Genomic DNA, 21,561 nt, shown 5'->3' with positions numbered 1-21,561 from the left:
ACTTTTCCACTGCCAGTGGGTAGCAGTACCTCATAGCTCCTTGGAAAGGAATGGAAGACCATGTCTTCTTTGTGGTCTCAGGGCTGGGACACCATCTATGTAGACCTAGTGTGTTGCAAAGTCTCTTTGAGTTCATCTTTATAACAGTTCTGTTGTGTATGAAGTTGCTGTTTCCTTGGAGTCATCCATCAATTCTGGCTCTCACAATCTTTCCACCACCTTTTCTTGCCAGATCCCTTAGCCTTGAGTGGAGATGTCTTTATCAAACATATCTCCTTTGGTTATTGGAATAAGTGCTCCAAAGTCTCTCACTCTGCATATTGTACAGTTGTGGTTCTCTGTGTTAGTTCCCATATAATGCAAGAAAACAACTTATCTGATGACAGCTGAGTAGCACTGATCTATGGATATAGTAGAATGTCATCACAAGACCTTGTGCTGCTATAGTCTTTGACAGAATAGTATTTGGTTTTCCCTCAGCCCATAGCCAATCTAGTCTCAGGTTCTTGACTACTTTAGTAGTGGTAGGCATTTGTCCCACCTCGTGGAGTGAAACTTCAGTCAGAAGGTGGTTGGTACTACATCACATTTGTGACTATTACACCAGTGCATCTTACATCAGGTCACTATTGGTCAGAGGACTTGTAGCTGGATTGCCATTCTCCTCAGGTTGCATGCCATGAACGCCAGTTAGCAGGAAGCTTCAAGGCAGGCATCATCTTGACTTCCTCATGTCTGATGAGATAATCTAAGTGTAAGACAGGCACTATTCACTACTGCCTACACCAAGCTAGTGCACCTGAAAGCTTCCAGCTATTATCCTGTCTTCACCTCCCATTTTTAGGTAGGAGATACTAGGATTATAAACATTTAAACTTCTGTTTCCAACCTTCACTAGGTTCTTGCGACCCAAAGCAAAGTTCTCAGGTTTGCAAGGCAATTGCAATAGCTAATGAGCTATCTTCCCACACAATCTCCCTGATTGATTTGAAGATCTGCAGTATTTTCTAGGTTCATCTTGAACATTTAACACCACCCCCACCCCCCGCCCAAAAGTGACCAGCTACTCTTTTGTGAAGCCTTGTTGCCTTTGGTACACAGTATTTTATAAAACTCAAATATGACCATGAATAGTGATTATATATCCTGAATCATTTGTTTGGCATTATCAGAAGTGATGGTGTTGAATATACTTTTAAAATACCCAAGTACATGGACAGAGTGAGACAGAATTGGTAGAGATGAATGATATACAGAAAGAGGCAGAGGAAAAGGGGGTCTGTGAATTCATGGGAATATAGAAACAGAAAGGAGAGCTGTGGCTAAATAGGTACATAAATAGCAGAAAAAAATGGGAGCAAAGATTCATATAGACACAGGAAGGGAAATGCGGATGATACAAATATACAAACAGAGATAAATGGGAGAAGTGATGCATAACATATAAACAGATGGAAACAGAAGTAGATGGGTGAAATATACATAGGTAGATAGCTATAGATAGAAAAATAAGCAAAGAAATAAAACATAGTGACAAAGATAGTTAGAGAAATTTAGGGCTAACATAGATAGGTACCTAGATATAGAGAGTTGAAATTGTTTGTTGTATATCAAGTTACTATTTATAAAAATTTACTTCATAATTATTTATGATACCTAACTCTATCAAAGTTTTCAAAATCAGAAATATTCCGTATGTAGCTTCTATAACTCCACAGAATTTCTTCCCTCTCTTTAGTTACCATTATCGAATTTTATTATAGGCAATTATATATCATTATTTATTATATATATATATATATATATATATATATATATATATATATATATATAAATATGAACATCATTCTTCTACTCAACTCTCGGATACGTGATAGAAACTCCATCTATTTTTCCAGTATACCCTGCAGATTATTATGCAGCTAAGATATTCCTCAGTAGTTTGTATGGCTAACGGATATTTGATAGCATACTTTCTAATTTTTATGTAAAGTAATAAAATCAAGTTTCACTTATGAATACACAGAATATAGTTTTCCTAAAACAAAGTACCAAGAATGGCCCTTAGCTGTAGCACAGCTGAGTTCCTATTGCCACAAAAAATTACAAAAGCTTGAGTCTGTCAGAATTAACAGTGTAACTCTTAGAAACTACCAGTGAATGAGCCCCTAATGGACTGCACAATATCAAGCTGCCAACCCTAAAGTCATCTATACAGAAGCAACACTGAATCTATTGGGGTAGGGAGGAGTCGTGTTTCTGTAATACCCGGCTGCTTTTGTTTTGCTTTTGTTTGCATGTCAAAGCATGAAACCCAGATACAATTACACTAGTTATATCCTCTCCTAAAATGAAGGGGAAATGGACCTACATGGATTTTAATGCTAATCGGGTCTCTGAAAACTGTTTGCACACGAGGGTCTGCATGTATTTTCTTGGAACCTGCCCCTACTTAATTCTGATTGGTAAATAAAGTTGTCAGCAGCCAATAGCTGGAGAAGAGAGACATAGGCAGGGTTAGCTGCCTATGGGGTAGAGAAGCAAGGAGTGTGCCCTGGGCTCTGGGCCAAGAAAACGGCCCAGATGGCTGACTGGAGTTAAGAGCAGCCAAGATGGAACATAGAATTTAGTAACTAGGAACTCAGAGAAGCATTGGGAGGTAGATGCTAACAGCATGGAGGGTAGGCAGTTGACCAGTCATTGTGCTGCTTAAGGTAAAGTATAAAAGCTGTGTCTGGGTGTGTGTGTCTTTCATTTGGGAACATAAAACACTGAGGTGGGTAGTAACTCCATGCTGGAATTTATTAATAAATTATACTGCAGTGAAATAATTTCAAAATCTTAATCCTAGTTTGGAAGTTCAAAGTTCTGCTAAGTCTTAGGTGTGGGGCACCACCATACACGAATTAGAGATACTTTTATGATTTACATTTTGAACTTTTTGAAATTTCTCTGTGCATGTTGTTTAACCAAAAAACACAAAAGTGACAAGATTCTGCTTGCATTTTGAAAATATTTATTGGTACTATTTTATCAAAAGAAAGAAAAAAGAAAAATTGCTTTGATGTCCTTGGTGACTTGGTAAAGAAAATATGAGACTATATCTGATTTAATATATGGATGACTTTAAGATACAACAAGAGTATTTGACTTCTTATACATCCCACATCTGCAGAGGAATGTCAACACTCACAATGACCTGGACCTTCTCACAATAATCGTGAATCAAACAAATGCTCCAGTCAGGGACTTGCCTAAGGATAATCTGATGGAGACCTTTCCTCAGTCAAGGCCTCTCTTCTTAGCTGACTCTAAGTGTCTGTCAGGTTGACAAAAAGTGAACCAGTATAATTTCCTATTAGATTTGCTGGAGAAGAAATTAACTGCAGAGATCTCCAGGGGCATTTAACAGTAAAGTCAGTAGTAACCGAAAAAGCACTGGACTTTTAAAAGATTTCTGAATGCTTTTATACCAGTTGTTGAGACAGTAAGATTAAAGAACAATTCTTAAATCGATAAAATACTGTATAGACGTTAAAGAGCTGATGGTTCCAGTTCCTCACAACTCACTTAGGTTTCAACAAGACAGGGTGATTTGTACTGAGACAAGTTTAGTTCTGAGGGCTACTGTGTGAACCTTCACAAAATGTATCACCTCTGTCAGCAAACATCACACACAAAATAGAGGTACTTTTATGACCTACATTCTGAAATATTTGTTGAAATTTTTCTACAGTGTACCAGTATACATAAGTTCAACCAAAGAACATGGTGAGCCATAAAATTTTACTAGTATCTAAAAAACCCTAGTGGTGCTCTCTTATATATAGAAAGTTATATGTGTGTGTGTGTGTGTGTGTGTGTGTATGTGTATATATATGCTGTAACTCTTTCATATTTTGAGTGTAGCAATGAAAACAGGAGGCCATCATTGACTTAATAAATGGATGACTTTATTAAGAGAAAACAAGATAGGTATTTATCTCAAAACATTCACAAAAACAGAGCACATAGACTTACTCATACAATACTTTGGTTTAAAAATTATTTAAAACACCAATGTTAAACCTGATGTCCAGGTGTAAAATACAAACCACAAAAACACAAGCTTGCATAGATGAATGAATGGATGTAGATATATGAGTGGTAGTGAAGGAAGGCTTGGGCACTGGACAGTGACTTAATGATGTTAACCAATGACGCCAGCCTCCCCAGACACATCAAAGTAGCCAGCACCGCATTTCTCATTTCTTCAACAAGGTTATGCACAGGAGCATCTTGGGCTATATGAAGATGAGCTGAAATAGACTGTTCCCTGCAGCCAGCACCAGCCACCTTAAGGCATCCACACAGTGTCTCCTCACAGTTTTATTCAATCTCTAGATAGGCATGTGGTTGAGGTTGTCTTTCCTCAGACAAGGGACGATATTCTATTGAAGTTCTATTCAGCTCCATGAAATATGTACTTCACAACCCCCCACTGAGGGGTGGGCTGACCATAAACTGACCAGCACTGGGATCCCCTTCACACCTCCCCACTGAGGGGTGGGCTAACTCTAAACTGGGATCCTACCTCACTTGTTTTATACTCATCTCTAGGTTACTGTATTTAAAGGACTCTTACCAAATGAAGTGTGCAGTTTCCTCATAGTGTAACTAAAGAAATGATTTTTTCCAAATTATAACAGAAATAAATGACAGTATCACCTCAAATATCCTGAGAAACTTGATTTATGTAACAAACTCTAGTACTTTCAAATCCAGCACCTTTCAAATGTTTCACAGGGATAGATTCTTCTTAGCAGACAACAGGCATTACAGAGAATTGACATTTGGAAATGTCGCTTTTATATGTCGTTTATCCATATTACTTTCTAATATTTACATTATTTCATGAAATGAATATCTGGTTGTTCATTTAAAACCATGAAAAATACAGCTATCCTTGGGATAGGACATCTGCCTTTCGGGTTACATCAAGGTCTACAATCTAAAGGAATTTAGAAACGATTCATACATAAGTATAAAACTTCTCACACCCAAAACTCTTACCAAATTTTGAGCTAAAATCAATTTCAGCATAGTGTGAAATCAGTGTAGCAATATATCCAAAGACTGCCACCCATTACTGCATAGCCTCTCAATGCCTACTCTTTACTGTAGGCAATCCTTGCTGATTTGTTACTCAAACCTTTTTATTTTTTTCTCATCTTCATATTTGAATTTCACCAATAAAAACCTAGGCGATAATTACATAATTAAGCTTGCCCTGATCTAAAATGCTTAAGTCAGCATATTATGAAAAGTAACTTTTTATAATGAGGGAAAAAAACCATTTTTTTACTTATAATACACAGAGGCATATGAAATCTATATGACCATATTAGTAGCAGTGTTTGGATTTATAAGGGCAGAAAATGGATTTTAGTGGCAAACATGTATGTAAATCGGTGTGGTTACCTGCATGACTGTACTCGTCTGTGTGCAGCCTAAAAAAGTTGTTCTTTTATCTTTTCAACCATAGCCACATTTAACTGCTTAATTCTGTTAAAAGAAATAAACTAGAGCACTTTTCAGGTCATGATTCCAAGTAATACATCCATTTGGGGGAGGGGGGAGGTTTCTCCTGTATTTGTTAATGGTAAATAAGCTTTTCAATACACAAAGTTAATTGCTAAAATTCTTAGAAATAATCTGAGTATTGTCACTGAACCAAAGAACCTTTGTTCTAATCTTTTGCAGTCACCATAAAAAAAGGGGGGGGGGGATAAGAATCTCCCAACTGTTCAGAAAGTTAACACTGGGTGAATCCTCCAGCCAGGGACCTCTCTCATAGCAGTGCTCAGGCCATGCCGCTGCTATCAGGGAACTGAGAAGATATTCCTATTAATGTTACAAGTCAACCAGAGCACAGTGGGAGAGGTTCAAAGCTCTGGGTGATGCTGCTGCATGAAGCTCTGTTATGAATTGCATGCTAATGGAGAGCTGTCAAGTGCTCATGATACTAAGCACAATGGCCTTGGGTGGACTCAAACTAATTTAAGGCAAAACTGATCTTCAAGGACATTCCTGACATAAAGTGCAGGGCTCATCAGAAAGGTGACTATAACTAATGTTTCCAAGCTCTCTACCTTCTTGGAGACACTACAATGAACTTTGAGCATTTCTGATGAGTTATAGCAGAAGCAACAAAGCCTTCAACTCTTCCCTTTAATTATCTTACATATCACCATGATAAAAACTAACCAAACAAACCAACCTTCCCCCACATATTCAGATAATACTGCTCCATGCAGCGTGGACAGGATACTCCACAGTAGGCTTCTGTCTGCCTGCACTGCCTTGTTACAGGGTGGGAAGAAGCAAGCATCCTGTCACCACTCAGATACAGATATGGCTCTAGAGCATACAGGCACCAACAGAGAGAGAGAATGAGCTGACTCTCCTGGGTCACTTCTCTGATTGTGAGACAGGAAGAGAATGAGTGACCGAGTCACTTCTCGGCAAAAACAGCATATGACGGACGGACACATTACAGACTTCTTTAAATCAAAGGTCGGGTTTTCAATGTTGTAGGGACTGTTTTGTACAAGTGTCCTATGAGAACATGGCACAGAGTTCACAGTGAAATCAAAGGGAACAATGTCTCCTTGCCAATGTGATTTCAATGTCATTGCTCCTTCCACAACCACCACCCTCTCCCAATGGAAGTAGCCACTTACTGCAAGCTATTCTATCTCAGGCCTTCGAGTTATTTCTACATGGGCCTCATGCCTTCAATAGGCTGATGCTCTCAGCCAATTAGAAGTTACCTTTTAAAGGAGAGTAACATCTTCATATTTCCCAAAGTGAGATTTATACAAAGGCATTACTCATTATAAGTCAAGGCTGTAAAATGTTAACCACTTATGTGGTAAACGGAATGCACCATATTACAATATGTTTTTTGTCTTTGTTTTAAATTTGGCACAACGTGACTTAAGAGAAGCTCTGACAGTATTAAAGCATCCAGTGGACCACAGGTCACCTACTTTAGACTGTTGCCTAGGTGCAGTGACCCAGGCCACTGTGAAGAGTTTTCTTTGGGCACATTTTTATGCATACCTCTCTTCCTAATTTAGATGTTTCTCAAGATCAGAAATACATAGTTTGGTTTTGAGTTCATTACTAACTGCCATTTGTCATAAAGTCTCTTGACCCCATAGCATTTCAATGGCATGCAAAGCCACTTGCAAAAAATCTCAATATTCTTTGAGCACAAAAGAAGCATTTTTTCTATTCTCTCAATAAGGCAACTACGACTAACAGTAGCTTGAATACTGGAATTAATTTTCTTTCAGGTCAGCATATTTAATCTGACTTTTATCTAGCCTCTTTTCTAGGATGGAAATGAGAGAGCGACACGCCAGTCTCATAATGAGGCTCCTTAACATAGTGTGCTCATCCAGTAATGCTGCTGTTAACAGCACATGGCCTGCAGAGAAAACCAGTTGAGAAACAAAAAGATTTCCCAAAGCTAGAATAATTACTCTTATGTTGTCAGCAAGACATAACACTGTGTGGACCTCATAAGTTAAATTGCATGTGCTCAATAACAGGAACAAAATAAATGCTTTCATTTCTATATAAAAATTAAAGAGCAGAGCCCACAGTGAAGACTGGCAGTTCAGTAAGAGCTGTTAGTTGTTTCAATCATCTCAAAGATATATTATTTCACTGACAGCAAAAATTCTAAGTACAAATAATTAAGAATAGTTTTCTATCTTCTTACTCATAATAATTACTGGTACTCTTAAAAAAAACTGTTCACTTTATAAAAGTAAAATAAGACAAACAAAATATTTTAAAACTGTAGTCTTTAAAAAGAACTTAAAATGTAACAAATTTTCCAATACTGATGTTGAGCTAGCCATCACACAGGTTGCACTGCCTCTGGCCATCCACGGTGACAGGTAAGACTGCAGCATTCTGGTTAAGTGACTTGGCATTTTTTAAACTAAAGCACGTATATTTTACAATAATAAATATGATTAAGTGAAGTTCATGCAAAACAAAAGAAAAACAGTTTTTAAAGTTAAAAGTGATCATTTCATGAGATAGAAAAATAAATATTTATAAAAACAAAAATATGGCAGAAGATGTTGCCTGCTTTGCCTAATTATCAAATAAAAATGCAACTATATTTTTTTCTTTAAAGTTACTTTTTCAAAATATCTTTTAAAAACATGAAGTAAAATCACAGGGCAGATAATGAAAGATATAGCATTACACTAAGCTGGGAGGCCCAAGCTGTGATGCGGAAAGCACTGTGTAGTCTCTGACTTAAGGCAGGGCTTTCCCTTTGCCTCCTTCGCAGAAGGAGGATCTCCTGTATGGATCTGCTGGCTGACACTCAGGCCTGCAGTTCACTCCCTTGCATTTGCTCCCAGGGGCTGCACTGTTGCGTCCCTGTCTCTCCAGATTACTGTTTGCCCACAGCTCCACTCTTAGCCACTTTTCATTCAAATTTCTATCAGATGTCATTTTATGAAACAAAAGATTGTTCTCAAAATCAGAGATCAAAATCTGTTGGGAGCAGCCTTCCAGAACCCTCCACAAGTTTAAGACAGTATGGAAAGACAAGGCAAATGGAAGGCAGGCAGTCCTTAAATTATTTCTCTCAGCAACCTTGTTTTCTTTTCTAAATAAACAGCATACTGACATGACAGAAAATGTCAGATCCATACATTGAAAAGAACAGGAAGTCAAGCTGGGAAAATGGCAATCATATATAGGTTCAGCATGGCTGCCATTGATATTGAGTAAGTGGTATGGATGAATACACAACATTTTATAGAGGAGTTTAAAGGTCTTACAGAGAGGAATGCAATGACCATCAGCTTAGATGTATATACCTGGATAGTGACTCACTTCATCACGTTCAACTTCACACTGAACTAATCTAATATTGCAGGTGCATAAAACATCACTGCAAGGTTGCCAACAAAAACTTCTATATCCTGGGAGCAAGAGGATGTGCACAGCTAGGTGGGCAGATGGTACCAAGTCCTATGGAAACTGTTCTATTCCTTTGGCTCTATAATTAAGTTAGAAAAGCAAGGCAATGGAAGGCTGTTTGTTCTTTAATTTTGAGTTGACGCCTCATGGACCTGAGAGAAAATATCAGACAATTAAGGTCTATACAAATTAATATTAACACATGATTCATTGCCTTTGCCTAAGGGCGTCAAAAAGACCTGGTCCTGAGGAAACATCAGTACATGATAACAAGTGAGGGTTACAAGGCCATCCAGAGCCTCTACTCATCCATTTATTCAGAGGAACACACTTCACTGCTCCGTGTGGTTTCCCTGGACTTTATTGTTGTGGTTTTACTTTTTCTGAAAAGGATAAAAAACAAGGCTGTATCTTTCAAACTATCATAATAAACAGCAAAGCAGCTGCTCCATAGCTTTCCTACACCTCATTCATCCAAACACTATTCCTGACTTCATAATGAATCCCTGTGCACTTCTAATTGATAAAGAAACTCAGTTCCGTAGATGCCAATATCCTATGACTAGCAACTGTCATTTTACAGAATTATTACATCCCAGGAAATATATCCACAGAAGAGATGGCCAGTACTCAGATGAAACCGTTCTTACACTGCCAAAGTGACCAAAATTACCAAAAGTTTAAAACAAAGTGAAGTACTTTTTTAGTTAAGAAAACACTTGAGAGCAACTCCCAGCAATGGCACACAGAAGGACAACGGCCAACGTGGAATGCATGTTGTATCTTTCAGTAATATGTGCTATAAGAAGTCCATTTTCGAGGCAGATCCCTTTTTGTTTGTTTTATTTTACTGCTTATTAGGGAAGCCTAGGGAAAAGAGAAAAAGGAAAAAACAATTAAAATCCAGGTAATTGGGAAAGGGGAGGTATGAGAGACAGAAAAGAGAATTTAAAGCTAACTGTCTTTACAGTTTTAATTTTGTCACAGATTTTTACATTTTTGATTCTGCAAAATAAATACTTATCAGTCAACATGTAAACTCCAACATGAAGCTCTACATGAAGTCTGAATGCCTTCCTAACTCCACATGATTTCATGGAGGTGGATAAGCCTTGAATCTGCTTTATTTTGCTATCTAAAGATTTTCATTTGCAAGTTCTTTATAATAAAGTTTTAATAAATTGAAAAAAGATGAAAATATTTTTAATTTACTGTCTCCCTGCCCAAGATATATATCATTTCTATGTACTCTAAATGGCTACTCCTTACAGTTTTAGAAATCTTTTGCTTACAAAATATTCATGTACAGAATCAATTTGTCATTTTAATACTTTGCAGCAAATATATGTTGAGGACTGACAGACAGACAGACATATACTGTCCCCAAATAATACAAACTCAGGTTCAGAAGGAGCAAATCCAACAGCTCCTCAAACAGTTTCAGACTTTTGAAACATTTCAGATGTAGACTTTTCCGACTAAGAGTACCTCCCTTGCCATTCAATAGTCAAACAATTAGTAGTGAGAAATTAGAGATAGCCTATGCATATGTTTCAAAGAAAAGTTTTAAAACTTAAAACAGTCTTGTTTCTAGCATGTTGGATGATATATGGCCATCCCTGAGGGTAGGAATTAGATTAATAGTGTATACGCATACAGCCTTCAGATTTCAGTTGTTTAAACTATACAGATTATGCAGTCCAGTCTGAGTGGGACTGCAATTCCCCCCAATAAGCTAAAGAGAGAAAAATAACTTCTCCCTGGAGAAAAGTGTAAATACGTACAAAGCCTTGTACTTAAAGTGATTTACTTTTGGCTTTCTTGTGTTTAATAACCACTGAGCAACAGATGGCTTACTTTTTCCACCCCAGAGTTAAAAAACAGCATTTCATTTCCTATGGTAACAGGAGGCTTGCAAAGAGGATCTCAGCTTGGTCACACAGACGTCCTTACCTTTCTGTGAGGACTCTGACTTTGGAAGATGCCGTGTTGTACTGTGCTGGTTTGTAAAATGGGTGGGGTCCGTATCCTCAAGGCCCATCATGGTAGGTGGCGGTGGTCTGCAGGCAAACAGAATTTAAAGAATCTAAAATGTCTACCACCCTTCCAGCTCCATTGAGCAGCACAGCAAAAGACCTTCTGTAGAATCCAAGTGTCCAGTGCTTCAGAATGCTCGTTGTTCCTCAATAGCTACATGTCTCTGAATAATTTATTTTTATCTTACTATTCTTGATGTGTCTAAGTCTCTAAATTTTTCTCCAATATCTAATATGTATGAGTCATTGTTACGGAACCATTAAGTGAATGAGTTATAGCCTGCCCTTAATTTACTCCACCTTGCCAGGTTTTACCAAGGAAAGAAAGAAGTGAATAAATTAATGAAGAAAGTAAAGAAGAAAACAAGAAGTCCGAAAGGGCACAAACTAGCTTCCAAGAATGGGAGGACTTTCTTGAGCAATAGCAGTTCTTCATCCACTAGGTGGCAAAGTCCTCCTTAAAACACTTGCAACTTTCTATGCAAATCATGTAAAAGGTCTAATGTCACAGAGAAAGAAAATGTCAAAAAGGAAAATTTTATTTTAAGTACTTACTAATTGTTTAATATAGACTCATGCAAATATTTGGCATTGTTGAAAATGGGAAGACAAAACAGCTTAATTCTTTGAGTTTTCAAAGGTATACTTACATTTTGAGTAAAACATGGAGCCTGTAAAGCTGTTATAGATTAGATCTATAACTGTATTATATGTTGAGGCTTGAAAAGTTCCAGTCAGTTTGGTAAAAAACTGATTATATAATCTCCAAATCAAAGCTAACACTGAATTTCTCTCTTTGTCCTTAGCAGAAACCTCCTCCTGGGTATCGGAAAGGGTCAAACTGTATGTACAGGGAGAACTCCACAGAGCTCAACTGACCTACAACATAAGTCTGCGGGGTACAATGCTCAGATGAGGTGAATGACTGATCCACGTGCACACACTTAAGCTTAGAGAGAAAACAGCTGTTAACAGAATCAAGCAGACTCCGGAAACAGTGCTCTGATCAACGCAGAGCTAAACCTGTGTGTGTATCCGTAGGAGCAGCAGTATCTGCACATATGGCATGTGTCTATATATTTTCAAAGGGAAGCTGTAGGTCAAAATCTGTACTTTGTGCAGCCCAAAGCCAAAAGAGCAACAGTCTGAGAACTAAGGGCCTGCTAGAGTGATCTGTTTATTCTTGTATCTCAAACATTCAAATGTCATTTGGAAATGTACTTTGATATTTTTTGTATTCTTGTTCATGCTATATGCATAAAAACACTTTAAGCACAGTTTACTTTCACCACAAATCATGTGCTTGCAAATATTGTCTATTGTTTGCTTCTTTTCTCAATGCTGACTGACAATCTTAACACCTTAGACAGTAACACAAGGCTTGTTAGGAAGAACTGACACAAAACAAGTGACTTCAGGACATAGCTTCACAAGGTGGCTAAGGATGGCAGCCAAGACCAAAAGAGAGTATGTTTATCCCTGCGGCAGAGAGTTCTCTTACTTTTTCATGAATTTTACCAGAGAGCCCTAAATCTGAAGAAAAGAACACTGAGATGTCCAGGCAGGGACAAGCAATTCACTCCAACACATTCTCAGGTCTCAGACCCAGTAGCTATCAAATATTACATATTTATTTTTAATTGAAGTAGAATTTCATCATTGTTCCCTTTTCTTTTTCATTCCTTCAGGCCTGATATGCTCTCTTGACCCTCAAATTGATTTCTTTTGATTATATTTATTACATATGTATATAACATGTACATGAATGCACAAACACACACACACACACAAACACATATGAAATATAACCCGTTGAGTCCATTTGTGTTGTTTTTGTGTATATTGTTTCAAGCTGACCAATGTGCACTGGACAACTGACAAGTTGGCTCATCCTGGAAAAAGCCAACTCTCCTGCTCCTTCTCCCAGCCCCCAATAGTTGCCTGCAGTTCTTTGTTTATGGGTGGAACCCAGCAAAATATCCCCTGCCACATTAACATACCCAACGCACCTTGTTTTCACAGCCATTTCTAGAGCAGACCATCGCAGCAGATTCCTCAGGCTATACAAGGACCATATCTAGACTTGCTATTTCCTACGCTATTATATTGCAATGAGGATGATTGTTTCCAGGTGAGTGCTATTTATCATTAAAGATGGGAAAACTCTTACAAATCAAGAGTTTATTCTGTAGTTCTTGTGTTACAATTACCCACTTCCTTCCCTTAAAATTATATTTTTAACTAGCAAAACTGCTAAATGTTCTTCAGAGTTTACTTCAAAAGTCAGCATCTGGTTGCCTGCACCTGAGTCAGGCTAAGCAGCTCCTTAGGCTTCTCGTACGTAGTGTTTTTACCCATGTCACTTAACAAATCATCTAGTGACCTTGGTAATTATCGAAAAAGCAAAGAAATGTTCATTCTTAGAGACGGTTCTTATCTTAGCCCTAAGTATTAGGATGATCAAAAGATGACCAAGTGCAGATAAATACAGTTAATATTCATATGAATGTGCTAGAAAGGAAAGGAGACTTGTAAAAGTTTTAGACTTTTCTATAGTAAAACTCAAAAAGCAACTGACATTTTCAGTATAAAAGCCTGGAGCTGGAGTTTTGTTTTGTTTTTCTTTCTTCAAACAAGTTTTCTTCAGCAGAGGCTTAGAACACAACCTCTTCCTGCCTCAGCCTCACTAGGTATAGAAGCATGCCCCTGAAGTTTCTGACTTAGAATTAATACACATTACTGACTGATTATTAATTTCCATAGACAAGAGGAAATAACTTAGTATAAACTAAGAAATGGGGACTTTGACAGTGACTAGTCTAAGATTCACATGGTTCTTTTCTTGTGGCCTGATGCCACTGCTAAGCTGAAGTATTACACAGAATAACCATGGGAACTCAGGCTCTGCTCTCTTTTATACTAACTCTGTCTATGTAAATGGAACCTAACCTTTCCATCATAATTAAAAGTGAAAGAGAAAACAGACACTGCAACAGGCACACACTCACAAAGCTGTTAAGTAGGTTTGAAACTATGAAATAGTGTTTCAGAAAATCCTTATTCATTCATTTTCTCATATACACAGTATTTTAGCAAATAATGTTTAAAACAAGTAATGCTTTCAGCATGAAGAAGGCATAGCGTTCTATGTGTGCCACTTCACTCTAACTCCTAACAGCACGATAAAAGATCAGTTGTTCATTTCAATATTCATAGGAATCTTCAGAGGATCTATTTATTTTCTGAGAATTTATTTTTAATTTTGATTAACCATTACAAGCAGTCATCCTAGAGAGTCCTATTTATCTTTTGTTGAAGATATTACTGTTCAGTAGAAGCAAAGGACTTTGGAGGCTGAATAAAAACACCCCTAAAAATGTTTTGAACCCATCTGGCTACATAAAAACCATATATTTACCTCCTGAGAACAGACTTTCTTTTTCTTTGCTTGGATGCTGTAGCAATGTACAGAATTATAAACATTCTATACATGCTTAGAAAAAGCTAAAGAGCAATAGATTTTAAACCAATTATTTTACTGCTGTTCTCAGAGCAATTCAAACCCAGTATCGAAATGTACGTACCTTTGAAAGGACATAAGCTAAATCTTACATGTTTAAAACTTATTTTACATACATACATACATTATATAAATGCGTCCAAGTGTTCAAACTTCTGTTTGTACACATGTGTGCATGAGAAGGCTTGATGTTAATGTTTCATATCTCCCTCTTTAGCTTTCTACTTTCTTCATTACAGCAGAGAGTCACTAAACACAGGGCCTACCAGTGTCAGCAAGTCTAGCTAACCAGCTTGTGTTGAAGATGCCATCTCTGCCTCCCAAGTGTAAGGACAGGTGCTCAACAAGCATGACCAGTTTTGCATGAGTTTGGGGATCAGAGCTCTAACTCATGCATGCAAGGTAGGCTGTCTCCAAAGTGCAGTGATTTTAATACATGTTAAATGAGAATTATAAGCCAAAATTTGTTAATTCAGAGCTTTTGAAATAGTGCATTTCCTATTTTTGTTTTAGCCTCTCCTTGAGAACTGGTTTCTTGTATCCTTACCTTGAACAAGAGTGTTGTATGGACAAGAGTGACATTGACTTTCTGATCTTCCTCAACTTCCCTACTGTGAGGATCAACACACACACATACCCAGTTTCTGTAGTGCTGGGATCACACCCAGGCTTTCTCATGCTAGGTAATACTTCTACAAACTGAGTATAGCCCAGGTCTTATTTGCTCATTTAAACTAATTTTAATGGATACATAGAAACATCAAAATAGACATATTTACAAGGTACATGTATCTTGTTTATCATGCAAATGTGATTAAACATACCTACCTCTCTTTTTTCTTTTTATTGTATTTTGTGTGTGCGCATATGGGTGTTTTTCTTGCATGTATGTCTATAAAAACATGTGTGCAGTGCTCTGGGACTGGAGTTACAGTCAAGATGCAATGTGGGTGCTATGATCAAGCCTGGGTCCTCTGAGCAGGCAGTGCTCTTCACTGAGCCACTGTTCCAGCCCCATCATTTCTTTCTTTCTTTTTTCTTTTCTTTTCTTTTTTCTTTTTTTCTCTTTTCTTTCTTTCTTCCTTCCTTTCTTCCTCCTCCTCTCCCTCCTACTCCTCCTTCTTCTTTCATTAACATCTAAATTTAATGTTTTATTTCTTTGTTTTTGTTTTGTTTTTTGTTTTTTTGACACTAGATTTTCCTATGTAGCTCCATGGACCTGAAATTCACTACGTATCCCAGGACTGCCATGAACTCACAGGGACCTGTCCATTTCTCTCCCTCTTGGATTGCTGGCATTACAGTTATGTGCCACTGTGCCTGGCTAAAGATTTTCCTTTAATTTTTTTCTTCTTTCTTTCTTTTTTTTTTTAAATTACTTTATTTATATTCCAAAGGTTGCCCCCATTTCCTGCTTCCCTCCAAGAGTTCTTCCTCCTATCTAGCCTTCCCCTTGCCTCTGAGAGGGTGCTCCCCCCCCCCATACCCACCCTCTTCCACCCTCCACCCCTTTGCATCCCTCTTCCCTGGAACATCAAGTCTCTACAGGGTTAGGTGTATCCTTTCCCACTGAGGTCAGACAAGGAGGTCCTCTGCTACATATGTGCCACAGACCAGCTCATCCATGCATGCTCTTTGGTTGGTGGCTTTGTCTCTGGGACCTAGGTGTAATTAATGTTTCTATGTGTATGAGTATTTGCTTACAAGTTCATGTGTGAACCACGTGCATACTTGGAGCCGTCAGAAGCTAGAACAGAGCAACAGGTCCCCTTGAACTGAAGTTATAGATCATAGTGAGCGACCCCACAGATGATGAGCAACTGAAGCCAGGTCCTCTGTGAGCCATCTCTCCAGTTCCAATCCATTCTTTATAGTGAAAGCTTTCAATACACTTTCATCTAGGGGCTTAAAGTGTACAAATCATAATTTAGTTATAGTCTGCCTCTTGCTAAACACCAAAGTTTCTTGTTCCTATTTAACTATAGATTATTCCCATGGATAGAACTTTCCCTATTCTCCTCCCCTGTTTTATCCATGCCATCCTTCTATGTTTAAGCCTTCTCTTCATATTTTGATCAAACATTCTGGGAAGACAATATAAATAATAAAGAAAATAGAACTTTCTTCTTCAGACTCAACTGTTGACTAGTAATGGTGAAAAGACAGCCGTTCCTCAACACTGTGACTGTAAGTCAGGAAGAACACTGAGCACAGTCAGCTCCTTGCTACACTGAGACAAAGCAATTAATTGTATACACACACAACCACAGACAGACAAACACAGGTGTGCACCTAAATGCTCTTATCCAGTAAACTATGTTCTCAGCCTCAGTAAACATTTAAAATCTGAGATTTTAATGTAGAAATTAGTTAATTCCATCTCTTTCTAGTTGAGGGTACAACTCCTTAAATGCCAAGAAGCAGACTTAACACAGGAATCTCTCCTTTTATATCCCAGTGTCTATTAAAATTTTCCTTACCTGATTATTGCCAATGTAAGATTCTGAGTAGGGTTTGAAAATAACCCTTTGACATTTGAAACTAACAGTTGTAGATTTTTGGCTCACCACTGGAAGGACAGTCTTCTCAGAGAACCGACAGGTCCTCACTAACCCAAAGCTAACTTCCTCATTCTCCTTTGCAGGAGTCATCTTACCTTGATGGCCTGTCAATCTTGGAACGCTGTGTTTCATCGCCCTCTTTTGACTTTGAGTGGGCTGACTTTGCTTTTGACTGTGGACAGAAAAACAAACACCAAACAAAAGGAAAGAAAAGTTTATAAAGCTTTCCTTTAAGGATTTCAGGATACATTTAGCTGAATAAAATATTTCTATATACAATTATTCAAGTCAAAAATTGAGACACAATGGTCTGGTACAAACTGGTCTGCTGGCTAATCAAATGAGTGGGTCACACAAACACACAGACGCATGCACAAGCACATATGTGCTCAAATGCACATACATTCAAACACAAACATACACACACACACACCCTGTGAACCTCGAAGTCATGTGCAGACACAGTAAGTAACAAAGGTGCTGCACAGCTGACCAGAACTAGAAAACAATGTGGATGAAATATGGATTTGAGCTCTTAAGCTCCTCTCTGTGTATCCAACTTAGGGCAAAGGTTTACCAGCCAGCCACTAAAACATATTTCAAGTAAAATTTCTAAGAAAAAATTTATACCAATAGCAGTTACAGAATCTAAAAATGGCAAAAGGGGGATACTTGCTAGAAAGATGGTCCTGTTCTTTGATTTGTAATTCATAAAAAGTAAAGTATCTTTTCTTGGTTAAAGAATCTAAGCATCCGTGGCTTCTTTTATGTAACAGAACATTTGAGAATGCTTAACCAAAATCAAATATGTTAGAACACATCCTGAATTGTAAAGATGAGTGGACTGAAGAAATATAATTAAAATGCAAATATTACTTCCATTGGTTTTAAGACTGATGCTTAGCAACAAGTAAAGAAAAAGGGCTAAGTGACATTATCAGCATAGTTTTGAGGTATTTTTGCCTCACAATAATTGCTGACACTATGAGGCAGGACCAGACACGGAGATAAGGAATATGCAGACAACAGTACAGAGATGAGACATGTCATGTGTCCACACTCTAGGCTCCAAGTTCCCAAGCTAGTACAAACTCTGCTTCCCAGAGCCTGACGACCTGAATCCTCTTCCTCTTTACTTCCACACTACTTCGCTTTGCATTTTTGTTTGCCGTCCATCATTTTTCTTATTCTAGTGACCCCTGCCTCTGACTCTTGAGTATATCCTATCATTGTGCACCAACATAACTGGTTGTCTTCCTCTCACGGTCAGGAAAAGAGACCTTTTCACACAAATACTGATTGTCAAATTTAACTTGCAACCATTGTACACAACAATTAGATTAATTGACAGGAGAAAAATAATGTGCAACAATGTCTGATTAACAAGGGAAAGGGTAATAGTTGCAGGTCCTGCGCAAGCATTGTTGTACTAGGACATAAGCAGTTGGTGCTAGGGACATGCATTTACTTGTCAGTCACCATCTATGAAAACAAGAAAAAGGTTTCTGGAGGGGAGAAGGACAATGCAGGCACACTGAGGGCACAGAGCAAGTACAGGCCACTGGGGTGGATCTGAAGGAACACAGTGCATCCTTTTGCGATGTAATTCGATAAAATCAGATCCCTGAACCTGAGTCAGTCTGAAAATGATTAAAAATGTGCTTTGCAAACTTAGCAGTATAAATTCAATGACATGTTTCATTGTGAAACAACCAAGACACATTAGTCACGCATGCAATGCATGTATTTTTACATATCAAAATAGGTTTCCAGAGCTTATCCTGAAAACAGAAACCTGTTTTCACTTCTCATTTTATTGCTGATTTAAAAATAAAGCAAAACAAAAAAGGGCCCCCACATTACCTTGCACTCAGGGTCATGTTTCCTTTTGTCCAAAGATGACTTTTCTCGCTCTTTGGCTTTCTTGTAAGCTTTTTTTTCTTCAGCCATTAGAAGTCGAGCAATTTCCTAAGCAAGACACAGGCAATGGCATTAATTCCAGATTTGAGGTTGTTTCTCACAATGTAGGGAAACCTTATTGATGGGAACTGACCTCATCCTGGGCAACCTGAGCTGCTCTCATGTCCACATGGGTAGCCTGCGAATCAAAAACAACAAACAACTGGAAGATGTGCTGTCCATTTAAAATATCTTATAGAAAATCAACTGGAATTGTAGTTGAATCCCTGAAGTTGTTGGCCAGTGGATATACTTTCACCAGTCAGAACAGAAATACTTTGCAACCTACTCAACAGAATATTTTTCGAGAACACCAAAATGTATTAATGCAGACATCAGAATATGGAGTTCTGCTGCTAATGCCTTATCAATCCCTACAACCAGATGTAGAAGGGTTCCTTATGCACTAAGCTACATAGCCTAAGTGAAGCTGTTTCCAGAAACTGCAGATAATGCCAAACCCTGTGAAGACTACTTTCCCAATGCAAATAAACTCAAAATGGTTTAATTTACAAATCAGTCACAGGAAAAGTTCAATAATCCCAGTAATGGAAGATGCGACATTGAATAATGCACTCAAAGTATTTATTTTCAATATCAGATAACCAAAATTATAGAACTTAATCCTGGGTAAGGGGGAGTACATTCTGCTGCACTGCCAATGGCTTGATTCTCCCCACCCCCAGGAATGACTCAAGTTACAGAGTTCCACTGAGGGAGCCATAATGCCAACAGTGGAACTCTATCGTGTTTACTATAAAACTGAATTATGCTTCAGCTCGTACAGCCCTTTGTTTGAACTTTTACCTTAAATGTACTCACCAAAAGTTCTTCCTCTTGCAATTTCCGGGCAATTTCAGCATCATACCACTCCTGGTCCCTGTGACTCGCTCGTGCTGGAGTAGAGACAGCTTCTTTTATTCCTCTTGGTTTCATTCCTAGAAAAAACTCAATTCAATGAGGTAACTGGGGCTGTTTTCTGAAAAGACAAAAAATATTACAAAACAGACACTCTCCCTTAACATTTAATACTGAGGACAGTGCCTCCAGTGTGTAGATTACACCATGGGGCACATTTGAAATAAATGTTTCCTGAACATCAAATAGTAGTATGCAAAATTGAAACATTTTAACAAAGTTATTTTCCAAAATCTACATGGTAGAAATATTTCTCATATAGTTATTCAACATCAGAAAGAACCAAGAACCAAAGTGAGTCATCAAAACAGGAACTGAAAAGAGAAACAAAGCCACTGAGAATGAGAATTCACAGAAGAGAAGGTTCCAGAATCAGAGTTTTAATATGGCTAAGTAAACAAACACAACAGCTTCCTCTGTGTTCGTCTAGCCTGTACACTTCCTGCAGAGCAGTCAGGGCCGTCTACCAGTGTGGTGAAAACCTGTCAAAAGTGGTCCTGCTCACCCTCTGTCTGATACAAAAAAAAAAAAAAAAAAAAAAAAAAAAAAAAATGCTCTAGATCTTTCCCACAGCTTTGACCCATCTGCTAATGATATTACAAAATTGTAGAGAAAACAAAATATAGAGGAAGTATCAGAAAATGCAATGACCTTAGAATTGAGTCCTCTAGAGAAAAGGGCTGCCAATCATGCTTTGTTATTTTGCAATGTTATAGGAGCATACACCATTCTATATATTTCAAATAATCTAAAAGTTAATGTCTTTTCAAAATTGTGAAATTGTGGATACTTTCCTTTGCACGCTTTTATAAGTTACAGTTAGTCAATAGGATGACTATATTGCCCTCAGAAATAACAAAACCTTTTAATGGAAACCCATAGATCAGGTATCTTGTATACCCATCAGTAAATGTACACCAGGTGGGGCACCTAATTTATTCTAAAAGACTCTCTCTTTGAACTACTGGTCAGAGCCTCCCACACCTATGAGAATCACTTCTGAGTGCTTGTATATTAAGACACAGTCTCTGTCGGGCGTGGTGGCGCACACCTTTAATCCCAGCACTCGGGAGGCAGAGGCAGGTGGATTTCTGAGTTCGAGGCCAGCCTGGTCTACAAAGTGAGTTCCAGGGCTATACAGAGAAACCCTGTCTCGGAAAAAAAAAAAAAAAAGAAAAAGAAAAAGAAAAAGAAAAAGAAAAAGAAAAAGAAAAAGAAAAAGAAAAAGAAAAAGAAAAGAAAAAGACACTGTCTCTAATACCATATATTCTAACTTGTGTAGGATGAGTGAGCCCTTCCCTTGGGCATATATTTTAAGCCTTTGTAATGGGTTCTTATCTTTGCGAAACATAGAATCACTGGCTCAATGTATTATGTCATCAATATAAGCACATATTAAAATAATAGATAGCAAAAATAACTCAATAATTTGTTTCCAAAGCTATTAATACATATAAATAAATGAAAATAAAAATAAATTAGAGAATTTGGTTTATCTTATAAAATCTTATCATAAAAACAAAGAGAAAGCTCAAGGACTGACTATACAGTTCACCACCAATCACCTCTA

The 21,561-nt window shown here is 37.8% G+C and overlaps 1 protein-coding gene across 2 annotated transcripts in view; it reads right to left on the bottom strand.

Moving 5' to 3' along the window:
* Positions 1-9,823: 9,823 nt before the first annotated feature.
* The window catches only part of Ccdc50 (coiled-coil domain containing 50), a 50,574-nt gene continuing 38,836 nt past the window's right edge, over positions 9,824-21,561 (bottom strand). For both annotated transcript variants that reach the window (XM_021184785.3, XM_021184786.3), the window contains 6 exons: positions 19,896-20,011; positions 19,168-19,212; positions 18,978-19,082; positions 17,210-17,286; positions 10,951-11,057; positions 9,824-9,864 (listed from right to left, as the gene is read on the bottom strand). In XM_021184785.3, coding sequence (XP_021040444.1) covers positions 9,845-9,864; positions 10,951-11,057; positions 17,210-17,286; positions 18,978-19,082; positions 19,168-19,212; positions 19,896-20,011 — 470 coding nt within the window. In that variant the 3' untranslated portion in view covers positions 9,824-9,844. The remainder of the gene's footprint in view (positions 9,865-10,950; positions 11,058-17,209; positions 17,287-18,977; positions 19,083-19,167; positions 19,213-19,895; positions 20,012-21,561) is intronic.

Source organism: Mus caroli, unplaced genomic scaffold, assembly GCF_978045245.1.
Source record: "Mus caroli unplaced genomic scaffold, Mus_caroli_1 scaffold_17, whole genome shotgun sequence".
Taxonomy (NCBI): Eukaryota; Metazoa; Chordata; class Mammalia; order Rodentia; family Muridae; genus Mus; species Mus caroli.
Note: the sequence above shows the minus strand (reverse complement) of the source record. Positions and strands in the feature narration are given on the sequence as shown.